Genomic DNA, 12146 nt, shown 5'->3' with positions numbered 1-12146 from the left:
AGGAAGGGTACAAAGATTATATTGTTCACAGATTCAGTTATTATTATGACTCAAGAACAGACCGTTTGTCTTAATGATCAGGTGTGTTGTGCCCACTCACAGCTCAGCAGCTCGGTGTATCTACTAATGGTCTTGGTATTTGATACAGCATGATTCTGGAACTTAATAGTAATTGTCATACACCATTTAAATGAGAGCTTTGGCATCATTTATTGTTTATCATCTTTAGTAAATATCATTTGTCCACCCCTGTTAATATATTGAGGAGAAACTTTCCAGACAACTTTTTAACTCTTCATCTTTAACTGTTACATCTACCAGTTAAACTCATTTCTTCTCCAACAGTCAAGAGCATGGTAGATGCAGACTGAGTCAGACTCTGTCTTCATATTGTGAGAATTTTGGATGGGATGTGTTACCACAGAAATAGACACTCTGAGAATTGCTCCTATCACACACACACACCCTCCTGGCTAGAACACAGGTTTCTTAGTTGTCAGAGAATGTGGCCGGTCAACCTAGGAAGGTGCTTTGTGCCATGGTTGGCCTAATGAAAAGCTTTTTAGAGGCATTGATCTTGCACTTCTACGTGAAATGAGTCAAAATTGTGCAATTAGTAGTTTGGGAGGGGTTAAAGCTGATCCAGGGGCCGGCCCAGTGGCACAGCAGTTAAGTGTGCATGTTCCTCTTTGGTGGCCTGGGGTTCGCCGGTTCCAGTCCCGGGTGCCAACAGGGCACCACTTGGCACGCCATGCTGTGGCAGGAGTCCCATGTATAAAGTAGAGGAAGATATGCACGGATGTTAGCTCAGGGCCAGTCTTCCTCAGCAAAAAGAGGAGGATTGGCAGCAGTTAGCTCAGGGCTAATCTTCCTCCAAAAAAAGAAAAAAAAAAAAAGCTGATCTAGAGCTGGCCTAGCTTCACTCCTACTCACTGAGGGGAAGGGTGTGGGAAGTTTCACAGCTGTCAGGAACCTGAATCCACGCCACTCCACATCTGCTCACAAAAGCCGTAGTAGGGCAATTACCTGACACGTTGAATGTACATGGGAACTCTCAAGTGCCCACAGCAGCTGGACCTTGGGCCTCTTCCCTCCGAACTCGAATTATCAGAGACACTCTGGATTCCTGTGTCAGACGTGGTGCCCTTGGGTGCAGCCTGACATCACACTGACCTCAGTGCTGTGTTTATAAGGAAGCACATCCATACTCTCCGAAGTCCATCCCTGAACTCACTTAGAAAGTGTAGGCCATGGTCATGTTATTAGAGGCCTTCAAGCTGTTCATGAGATGCCTTGAGGGAAAAGAGGTAACATCCTCAAGCAGGTGCACGCTGCTGTTGGTATCTCGATGCAGGAGTAAGTGCCTGAATTATCCCTTGTAGCATCTTCAGTTCCTTTCTTCCACCCTCCTTCCCTTCCTGTCTTTTCTCAGTGGTAGAGGGAGTACCATGTGGTAGATGGAGGCAACTTAACTGGTTTCTTTTAGACAGTGTACCTAAGACTATTTTTTGCTATTGAGGAAATACACACTGGCATACTTTATTTTATTCTAGAGAAATTTTACTATTATTAACATGCCATTTTTAGTGAGAAATACTTTTGGGTGATTCATTTTATCAGTAAACACTGATGGATGGCTACAGATGTGACTCAGACACGTAGAATACAGGTGTCGTATGTTAGGATCCCCATCATAAAAGGGATTCAGTGGAAATGTCAGTGGAAGGAGGATGTTCCTTTTGACCCTGTGGATTATGGAAGGTTCCATAGAGTCTGAAGTATTTGAGCTTGGCCTTGAAATGGATAACAGGGGAAATTGCACAAGGGGAGCAGAACATACATAAAGATAGGAAAGGATGGGTGTGTGTAGCAAACTTTGACCGGCCTTTTTTATCCAACAATAGAATGTCCCACAAGGAATAGTGGGGGAAAAGGCAGGGGGCAGAGTAAGGTTGCCGCATCCCTGAACTCTCTATGGCAATATATCATTTTTCTGGGTCATTTTGCTTTTGTAAGTCATTTATTATGGACGTTTTGTGTATAAAAACTCAATCATATCATCTTACTTTGCTTCGAATGTTGGCATAGATTTGCCTGCCTTTTTGATATTCTAGGGTTGAATAAGACGTAATTATGAACAATTTTTTTCAGTGTCACTTTCACTAAAGAAAACCTGTATGTAGGGATATTTGGCCCTATGACTCGAGCATAATTTCCTATCTTTTAAATCAGCTTAAAGTAGATGGTTATCTGCAAACCCTGATTTACCATTCAGGGCCGTCCATAATATAACTTATATATATATATATATAGTTATATATGTAATATTATATTATATAATATATAGTTATATAATAATAATAATAATAATCATAGGCCAATAGAATCCAAAATACCAATAGTAGTTTCCCTAACCAAGTAGACACAGACTTAGTTCTTCAACTGTTGCTGTAATAGTTTTCACTCCAACATTTGAGTTGTCAGGGCCAGCTTATTCTTTTCCACCTCTTATGAGGAAATAGATAGTTGAGGCCAGGCGAGCAGGCAGAATGGCCACAGCAGGATGGCTGTAAGCTAGAGATGAAACCCAACGTAGACGTGCACGTGGCGTGATCCCTGAATTATGAGCTACACCATTGATTTAATAACTGCTTTGAAAGGAAAAAGGTACCAACCATGTGAAATGCCCCATCTGTTGTAAGAAGCCGTTCATTTTCCAAAATGTTACAAATGACAATAAAATCTGTCACAGAATTGAGGAAAAAGGTAAGTTAGACTTGTATCCTAGAGGCAAAGTCGAGGTCAGAGACTAGACTAAGGAATCAGGCCAAACTGCATGCCCCCAAAATTGGAAGGCAACGAAGGAAGCCAAGGGTCCAGGCTGGATAGGAGAGATGGAGAGAGAGTTGAGGCATCTGGGACCAGGCTGGGAGTGGGACCCCCTTTGGGGATCACGTTGAACACAATCTCCCCAGGAAGAGAAGTCAGACAAGGATGCTAGGAAGGCAGTCCCTCGCCCAGCAGGATGGTGAATGGACAGCCAGAAAGCTTTGTCTGCGTGGGAAGGAGTGTGCCCTGCGGCTCTTCCCTGAGTGGTCAGGTGCGGGGGAACAGGGTTTCTGAGGTTGGTGTCAGGCCCGCTGCAGGGTCTCCACAGGTGAAACAGATGGTTGCAGCCCTTCCAAGGAGGTCTTACCCAATCCCATGCTCCCTTGTACGGTCTTAGGCAGTATCCCTTCTTTTCTTTGTTATTCCCACTCTACATCTCAGATGTTACTGAGAAGCAATTTTAAATCTGTTGGGGGCACCTACATTTTTATGCAGCCTGATTCTAAAGCTGTGTTGTTTTGTTGAACTTTGAAAGAAATCACATTAATTCCACCTGTGGTATATCTGCTTTATGTTTAAAAAAAAAGCAATTTAAGATCATGTACATAAAAATGATATTGTGAGCACAAAGATAACATTGTGCACAGTAAAGGACTTGTGTCTGACTTGTCTGCAGGGTAAGTAGACCTTGCACAATGCCTGGTACTCAGTAGATGCTTAGTAAATTTTAGTTGAATTAAACAGGTTATTAGTGTCTAAAACGTTATTTTTAAGCATAATTTGTGTGTGCTGCTTGTTCTAAGTTCTGTGTATATGGTTATAAATAATAAATTAGTATTTATTTTAGCAGAACCATTAGGAATTAATTAAGCCTAATATTTCGAATGCCGTAGCTGATATTTTCATGTTACAATTCTCAAAATCTTTCCTTGCTATTCTCCCAAATACAGAAAATATTCTTAACATCCCTGGGCAAAGGATATACAATTGGTCATCTTAAGTTCAAAGTGTGTGGTCACAGTGTAAGCTCATTAGCCACGTGAGGAGCAGACACACTACAAACGTATTAGAAAAGTGTATTTCATTTTTTTTTTTTTAATACTCTCAGGGTCAAAATTTTTTTGTGAAATTTTGTGAATGTGCCAGAAGATCTTTAATATGCATACATTGCAATAGCACACAAAGTAACTTCTTTCTGATTCAATTTCATAAATTGCTACATGAAGAAGCACCCTCTAGTAGATAATACTCAGAAATCAGCACTTAATATGGCAGTAATGGTTATTGCTGTCATTCTTTACATCTTTAAAAATAATTAAGCATTACTGCACAAGCGTTAGAAAGTTCCCCTATCACCATTAAGAGGATATTTGAGGTTTGATGTAATTTAGCAAATTCCATTATACAGTAGTTAAGGTTTTTATGTGGTGAAGTAAAACGCGTAGTAGTTAAGCACACTTACCATACAATGCATTGCACAGAGTTACATGTTCCAGCTGCTGCCAGCTTTGTTCCAGTGTCATTATTGCTTTGCAGGCTGACGTTCCTCAGGGAGTGATTCGAGTGCAGGCTCCCCATCTTTCGAAAGTTTCCATGGCAATACAGCTAACTGAAGAACTAAAAGCCAGTGATGTACTTGCCAGGTTTCTCAGCCAAGAAAGGTAGAGGCCTGTTTTGTTTGAATTATTCTGGAGTGTAACTCACTTGCATGCTCTCTCTCTCTTTCTCTCCCCTCCTCCACGTTGTTTTAATAACTATGGGTGGTGTGAAGTGCTTAAAAATTTTGTCTTCCCAGCAGAAAAGAAGAGGAAACCTAACAATGAGACTGTCGCAATGAGTCGGTTCATTCGGTGTGGTCTGTGTTTAAATGGAGCCTGTGTGAAGCAGGAAGTCTGAGCATTCCTGTACTCTGCCTGCAGTGGGCTTGGCACAGGGGACCACTCAATATTCTTTCCAGAATATGCTAATTGGAGCTTAATTACTGTGTGTAGGCTGTTAGGAAAATCACTAATTAGGATACAGTGTGATTAAAATAAACAAATAAAAGATACAACTTTTTCTATGAAATATAATGAATGAAAAGACAGGCTTAAATTTAGAAACAGAAGGTATAAAGATTGGAGAGGGGAGAGCCAGTCCCTTGAGCTCTGAAGTCTCCAGGATAGAGCACACAGTCCTCGTAGGGGTGACCAAGCCTTCTCTGTGCCGAGGCTGACGGGGCAGGAGGAGTCCTTTGACACCATTGGCGTCCCTCGGATGATATTAGAAGAAAACATTTTCCAAGACATTTTGCATTATCTTTCCTTGAATTTTAGAGGTTCCAACAAGTGTATTGGGTTTTCAGTTTTTGTCCTTTGAATTCTTATTTTTAGCTAAAATTGTATTTTTAGTGCTTTCCTCCCTCATTTCCACTCATTGAAACAAAGTAATCTAAATTTTGTTTTTAAAAAGACAGAGGCATTGGCATCTTAGCTTATGAATACTCTGTTTTAGTTTCCTGTAGAAGTTAATCTCCTCATTCTAACATTCAAGGACTTTAGTGAAGTTTTCTGTCAAAACCTCTCCAATTTCAATACAGTACCACAAGTGTGTAATATGTCTCTGTTCTCTTTAAGGCCGTCTGCTAGATGTTGGGAGGGGAATAAAAATATATTTTAAAGTATCTTCCCTCAGGGTTTATACAGAGGGAGAAGAAATGAGCCTGGGCAGTTAAAAGATGGTGATGAAATAAAACCCAGCCTTCTGGGTAATCTCTGGGCTTTCAGTAGCCAGCTTGAACTTCCCTCTCAACAGCACTCTGAAGGAAGTGCTAATACTGCTTCTGTTTCACTGATAAGAAAACCGAGACTTTGCGTGATCACACATTTCATAGATGGTGGAGCTGAATTCTAAATCTGTGATTTCTGCCTTCAAAAGCAGTCCTTTAGCCACTCTCCAAACTGGCCAGAGACTCTAGAGACCATCAGGGATCTGGGGCCGTTGGTGTAGTCTGAGAGTGGCTGGGATTTCTCAGGATTAAGTCCCGGGAGCAGTTGGAATTTCTTGGATGTTTTTGCTCCCTAAAGTATCTCTCTACTTCAACGTGAAGTCAGTCCACTTCCTCTCTGCTCCCTGCTGTGACTTAGTAGATACCAACTCTTGCCGTTCTTCCTCCCAGGGACGGCTTCCCATCCTCTCTCAGAGTGTGTAGCTGAAGATCTGGCCAGACTTCCGGGCTAGCCACGGTTAATTTACACAGCATTTAATTTCAGGACCCAAGTGATGATTTAGTCTGTACTTTTGTTCCTCTGCTTGCTGATAACACAAGATGTGACTATGAAGTTGTGCAGTTTAGTTGTACATTTAGGGTATAGCGTGACAGTACTAGGCATATTCTCATAGAAAGCACCAGCTTTGGGACAGTTGTCATCTGCATATTTGGATTTTCTGCTTGTGGTGCTTTTATTAAATAATCATTTGCCGCCCCCGGAAGCAGGGTTCTTCTTCTGCCTCTTCCCTTCTCCCCATTCTGCTCCACCTAGAGGGAAGTCTGGTGAACTTCGGTCTCCATTTGCCTCCTTTTCCCCCCAATCCTCAGCCCCTTTCCTTATGCTTGGGGATGCTGGGGGCAAATGACGTGGATCCAAATGCCAGCTTTTCCTGTTTCATCTTAGGCCAGTTTTTATAATCTCTTTAAGTCTCAAGTTCCTCATCTGTAGAAATGGACCATAATAGGATCTACATTATAGTCTTGTGATAATTAGCAGGGAAAGCGACCATGAAGCACACAGCACTGTCTGGGCCATCTAATAAGTGAAATTCTTAATAAATGTTTATGTGCATATTTTCTTCCACCACTTTCCCCTCCTCCTGCCGTTTGCATTCCACCTGTGTAGGGCAGTTGGAAACCCTACTTGCTCATCCTTTTCCTCCCCTGCTTTCTCTACTGAAGCCAAGAACACGTGAATAGCATAAAATAAATGTACAATAAATTGCCCATTCATTCACCAGTCTTTGATAAAGGCTGTTGCCTTTTCTTTAATCATGGATTTGTTGACTAGCATTACACGAAAGCTTGTATATACCAGGAAATCCACTTAAGGGTTCTTTGAAATGGAACAAGAGTGGTGATACTGGAGAAGCAATCTGAGAGCAATATCTGACTAGATTTTTTTTTCTATCAAGTCTCCCCAAATATTCAACTTGGTTTTCATAGAAATAACGCCTCTTCTTTTATTCATAGTTTATCAGGTTATGTACTATATTATAAATAAATAATAATAATTAAATTATTTGCAAGATAAGCATCTTTTGGAAGCATCTTTTTCACCAGTTTGGAAACAAAGCGAGTTGTCTCTTGGTTAAGAAACGCTTAGCAGGTGGATCCTAGGCTGAGGACGTCTATAGCCCTGAGCGTCTAGTGTGCTGCAGAGAGCAGAGTAAATAGAATTGAATAACCAAAGATGAGTCATTAAATGGTTGGTTAAGAAAGCTTCTCCCGTACCGTATTTTTCATAACAGTTTGAATAAAAGTCAGACCTGGTTTTCTCTTCTCAATTCCAGGGAGTGCATCTTCAGGGCCATCTGTCAGTGGTTCACAGACCTTTCCATACATCAGAATCCACTATAAAGCGTTTCAAAAGCAGATTCTTAGGTTTCATCTAGATGTATTAAATCAGAGTTTCTAGAGCCCTAGATCTGATTTTTTAGCACGTTTCCCAGGTAATTTGTACACAGAGTTTTGCAAACCATTCAATTTTACCAATTTTTATTATTGGAAGCTAATATTCTGGAAGAGTTTATTCTTTGACGAGGATAAACCTGTAAGTGTCTCCTACGTGTCAAGTCTTCACAATGAGTATTTGCTTCTCCTTTGAATGTGTGTACCTTCCATATTCGGATGGCCAACCCAGGGACGGTTCTGAACCATGTTGTGTTCTTCACATTCATCCTGTGTACTATTAGAGTTGTCAGCACAGCAAATCCATGATAAATGCTTAGTGAGTAAATGCAATGTGAAAACAGACATGGGACCATTTCTTTTTATAGTTCTGTGAGGACCTTTTTGGCCCCTATACAAAGTAGATGATCAAATTAATAATTTTATTGGCAGCTAAAATATTGTTACATTTCTTTTTAATTTTCCCAATTTAGATACTGATTTATTATTTTGCCTTCAGATGTATGATTCCATTTGTTTATTTTAATTTACAGGTGTGACATCTTTATTACCTATTCGGCACATTTAACAGATGGGAAAATACAAATGTGTAGATAATTACAGTGTGTCTAAGTTATGAATTTTCCATACGAGCCAGAATTCCCCAAGCACATTAAAGTGATTTACTTGCAAGCTGTCTGATGACACAACTAATCAGTTTGTTTTGTCTCTAATAGTGGGATAGTCCAGACTCTCAAGAAAGGGGAAGTGTTTTTGTATGAAGTTGGAGGAAATATTGGTAAGCACATTTTTTTCTCTTTGTATTCCATGTGCTGATTTGACATTGCCAATAGGTATTATTTATATCTTTGGAGGAAAAAAGGAAATTAGGAGTAAGATATAGCATGCTGTACATAGTTGATGAATACTGTGGATCCATTTAGTGGTCTGACCTTTCTCTTCAGGCTCTGTTTGAGCTTCGTCTTAGAAATGCCTATCTGTGTTGAGTCTCAGAAAAGGCAAGTGCCCTGAAATAAGAATCACTTCTAGAATGGTTAATGAAGTTTTTCTAAACTTCTTTATTTTTTATATGCTTATGTCACATCTTAATAAAGGAAGTGGTTGAGCTTATTTAAGACCAAGATAACACTTTTATTATGGTATTAGTACTAGATATTTTTAGTGAAAGCAGAAGTTATTTTTGCCTGTTGATTTCCTACTAAATAATACACACACACACACACACACACACACACACACACAAACACATTGGTAACTTAGGCAATAGAAATAGGATACTTGATACAAAAGCATGGGTTATCTTTGACTATGTCATATTTTATTTGCCCACTTGTAGTTAGCGGTGGATTGTACTCATCTCTTTATTAAAATTTGAAATTAACTTCCCCCCTTTTTTTGACCTTGCAGATGGTACAGGTGAAATTATTAACAAATAAATGAAATGCTATTTAACTCAAAATAGTAATTTAAAATATTTTAAGATAAGTTTTATAGATTTTTTTTCTGGAACTTAAAAATGCTGGTAAATATTGAAAGTTGAATACAGGAATGTGGAGGCTCATTCTTAAAATTTGAATAAATCCCAACTCCATTAGAAACCTAGACTCATTAACCCTATTAGTAAAGATTATTTAAATATTAATATATTTGATTTTGCATTTTACTGTTAGTTATTGGGAATTAAGTGTGGTTTCTTACTTACGTGGATGCAAAACTGCTGCCACACTTGATAAAAGTGAATAAGCTTTTAAGAGCTATTTAAAGCCTATCATACAAAGTATTTTCAACTTCCTAAATTAATTTGAAAACTCTTCATTTAGAGAAAGACTACTAAATTGGCTTTTTCAATATTTTGGGCAAGTCTTATAATATGATGGGAGATGGGAAAGGATGGGAAAGATTTTGAAGTGTAAGACTTCAGAATTAAACCATTAGGCTTAAGTTGAGAATTGCATCCCAGTTTCCCCACTGTGTGGAACTGATGCTGCATCTCTTTATAGGGGAACGCTGCCTCGATGACGACACTCACATGAAGGACTTATATCAGCTCAACCCAAATGCTGAGTGGGTCATAAAGTCGAAGCCATCCTAGAAGACTCCAGCGGCAGACAGCCACCAGGACTTCCTTAATAACCCTCCCTGGGTCAAGAGTGTTGATACATGAAGGAAATGGCAGGACACTTATTATTCAAATGTACCCGGCTGTTGAATAGTGACACTCAAGCCTTAAAACGTTATAGATTTGTGCTGCTGCCAGAATTATGTTAATTATTATTAGTAGTATTATTAGAAAACAAATATCTCTGGAGTGAGAGGGAAGGGACTTAATTAGCTTCTAGGCTATTTTCATATACTCTGTGAAATGTGCCTAGATGTGACATAGTTTTTTTAATATGAAAATATACTCTTTTTCCCTTGTATTTTTTTCTCTTAAAATCTTGTATACAGTAATCCATGCTTTCTCAACGTTCTCTCCTCCTCACAGCTGCCTTTCACCACTTAAGTTTGCTTTTTAACCTAAAAGATAACAAATACCAGGTGTGGCAACTTGTGAAAACAGTACATCTTAACTCAGACTGAATTCAACAGTGTTCCTGTCACTGTTGAATGTTAATATTCACCTCTTTGAATCATTTGTCCAGACAGTAGCATGCCACTTCTTCCTGCTGTATCACGTGAAGTGATTTGCATTTTTTTCAGTTTATCTGATATATGTGCACAGAACTGTGTCCACTATCAAGAATATAGAACTGTCAGAACTCCATTGCCAACTACTATGGAACTATGAAATACTTATAGACTGAGAATAAATAAAATATATCCATGTGGAATAACTGGATTCTAGATAACGGGAGTGAAAGCCAGATCACCTCATGTATGCTGTCCTCGTCTAAATGAAATTTAAAAAATCATAGCAGGCTTTGCCTATTGTCGTATTAGCAGTATCCATATGCATGGTCGTATAATCCAGTAAGGACTGAGAGTGTATTCAACCGACAGGCGGATTCTTTTACTCATCAGTAAGGCTGCAGGAAGAGTTATTCTTCTGGGTACGACACATTCATATGAACAAGCTTGTGTTTGTGTACTTATTTTCAATAATGAGAGTGAATTTATTAAAATGCCGTGGAAACCGCTACTCCCAGGGATTTTAATGCACAAACCTATTGTGACAAGAGATGAGCCTCTGTATTGTAAATAAGAAGCATGAACTGGGAGAGATATGTTCGATATTTTATGAGCTTACAGGGTAGTAAATAAAAGGTGATGTAAATGACTTGCACAAACTGTGTTTAGGATACTTTTAGCAGTACTTTAGGAAGAATTACACTCTCTTGATGCCACTCTAATTAGGAGGGAAAACGCTGTTAATGAGAACAGTCATAAATTTTTAGCATATAATTACAAGAGCGGCCTGTGGATATGATCACTAAATAACTCTGTGCAGATTGATGCCACTGCTTTTTTATTTAAAATTTTTTTTTATAATTAAATGCATTTTTCTAAATTATCTTCTCTTGGAATTATTTTAATCCTATGTGGTCACGAGTGTGTGTCGGACTATTTTTGTTTTCGTTAGAAGCCGCTTCTACTCTTATTGCTCCTGTTGCTCCTGTGTAATTCTTAAAGTGGGAAGAAGTGGGGGAAATAAACTTGTTCCCTTCCTTAGTTTTTTCCTTGCGCAAATTACTATTCTTTAGGATTTTTAAAAACACAGAGTATTCTATTTTTGATTTTGATTATGTTAATTTCCAAGTTAGCAAAATGTTTTACTAATGGTTTAATTTAATGGAAAGTACAATATAAAAGCAAAATCAAGGGCTTAAAACATTTTAGGAGTGCACAACTTCAAAAAAAGACAGGAGCAAACGATTGACATAGATGGCTTCCCGAAGCCTCTGTCAGCCAGTTTTTGCTGTTTACTATGTCCCTGGGGACAGGGGCACGAGGGACTTTTGATATTGAAAAAGTACCAGATGGTGGTAAATAAATATGAAAATGCTGTTTTATTTCGAGTCCTTCTTAGAACTCATGACCCACATCCATTGACATTGAACAATATTGCATTTAAATAACCAAGAAAAATGTCTCTACTTCTAAAGTAGAGAAACATAGGGCAGAGCCTCAAATATAAGTGCCCTGGAATTAACCCCAATGCTTTTTCTGTAATTTTTTTTCCTAATGAATTTTAAATCTCAGGGTAGATTTGTTTTTATTTGTGTGTGAGGGAAAATAAAAACAACATATATCTTTGCTTTGGGTCTCAGACATCCTAACTCTTAAGGAAGTTGCTGGTGGGGAGGTGGAGAGTTGGTACTTATAGGAAACTGGTTGTCCTGTTGCTATTTCAGAGGTGCTTCCTCTTCTCTGAAGGGGATTATTGTAATTTTTTACAATTACACACTGTTTGCTTACTGCGGCTGTAGAATTCGCTATAAACTCCTTGCTAGTACTCTTTGGGAAAAGCTGTTTATTTTACTGACTTCATGGGATTTTTCGTTATCTTTTCCTACTTTGCTTAAACAGGATCGCGCTTTCTGCCCCGTTGTCCTGATTTCTCACCTGCTGATCAGTAGGTGGCAGTATTGGTCAGGGATTCTTTTCAGCTAGACTGGGAAGTTTTGCAAGTGAACCCGAGTTCACAGGGAAGTGGTTA

General features: G+C 38.9%; 1 protein-coding gene across 8 annotated transcripts in view; it reads left to right on the top strand.

The window, feature by feature from the left end:
* ARHGAP18 (Rho GTPase activating protein 18) overlaps positions 1-11000 on the top strand; it is a 171741-nt gene extending 160741 nt beyond the window's left edge. For all 8 annotated transcript variants that reach the window (XM_005596918.4, XM_070223766.1, XM_070223769.1 and 5 more), the window contains 3 exons: positions 4366-4490; positions 8206-8267; positions 9490-11000. In XM_005596918.4, the coding sequence (XP_005596975.1) occupies positions 4366-4490; positions 8206-8267; positions 9490-9581 (279 nt within the window). In that variant the 3' untranslated portion in view covers positions 9582-11000. The remainder of the gene's footprint in view (positions 1-4365; positions 4491-8205; positions 8268-9489) is intronic.
* Positions 11001-12146: the final 1146 nt, after the last annotated feature.

This window comes from Equus caballus, chromosome 10, assembly GCF_041296265.1.
Source record: "Equus caballus isolate H_3958 breed thoroughbred chromosome 10, TB-T2T, whole genome shotgun sequence".
NCBI lineage: Eukaryota > Metazoa > Chordata > Mammalia > Perissodactyla > Equidae > Equus > Equus caballus.
This window is presented reverse-complemented; position numbering and strand designations above follow the sequence as displayed.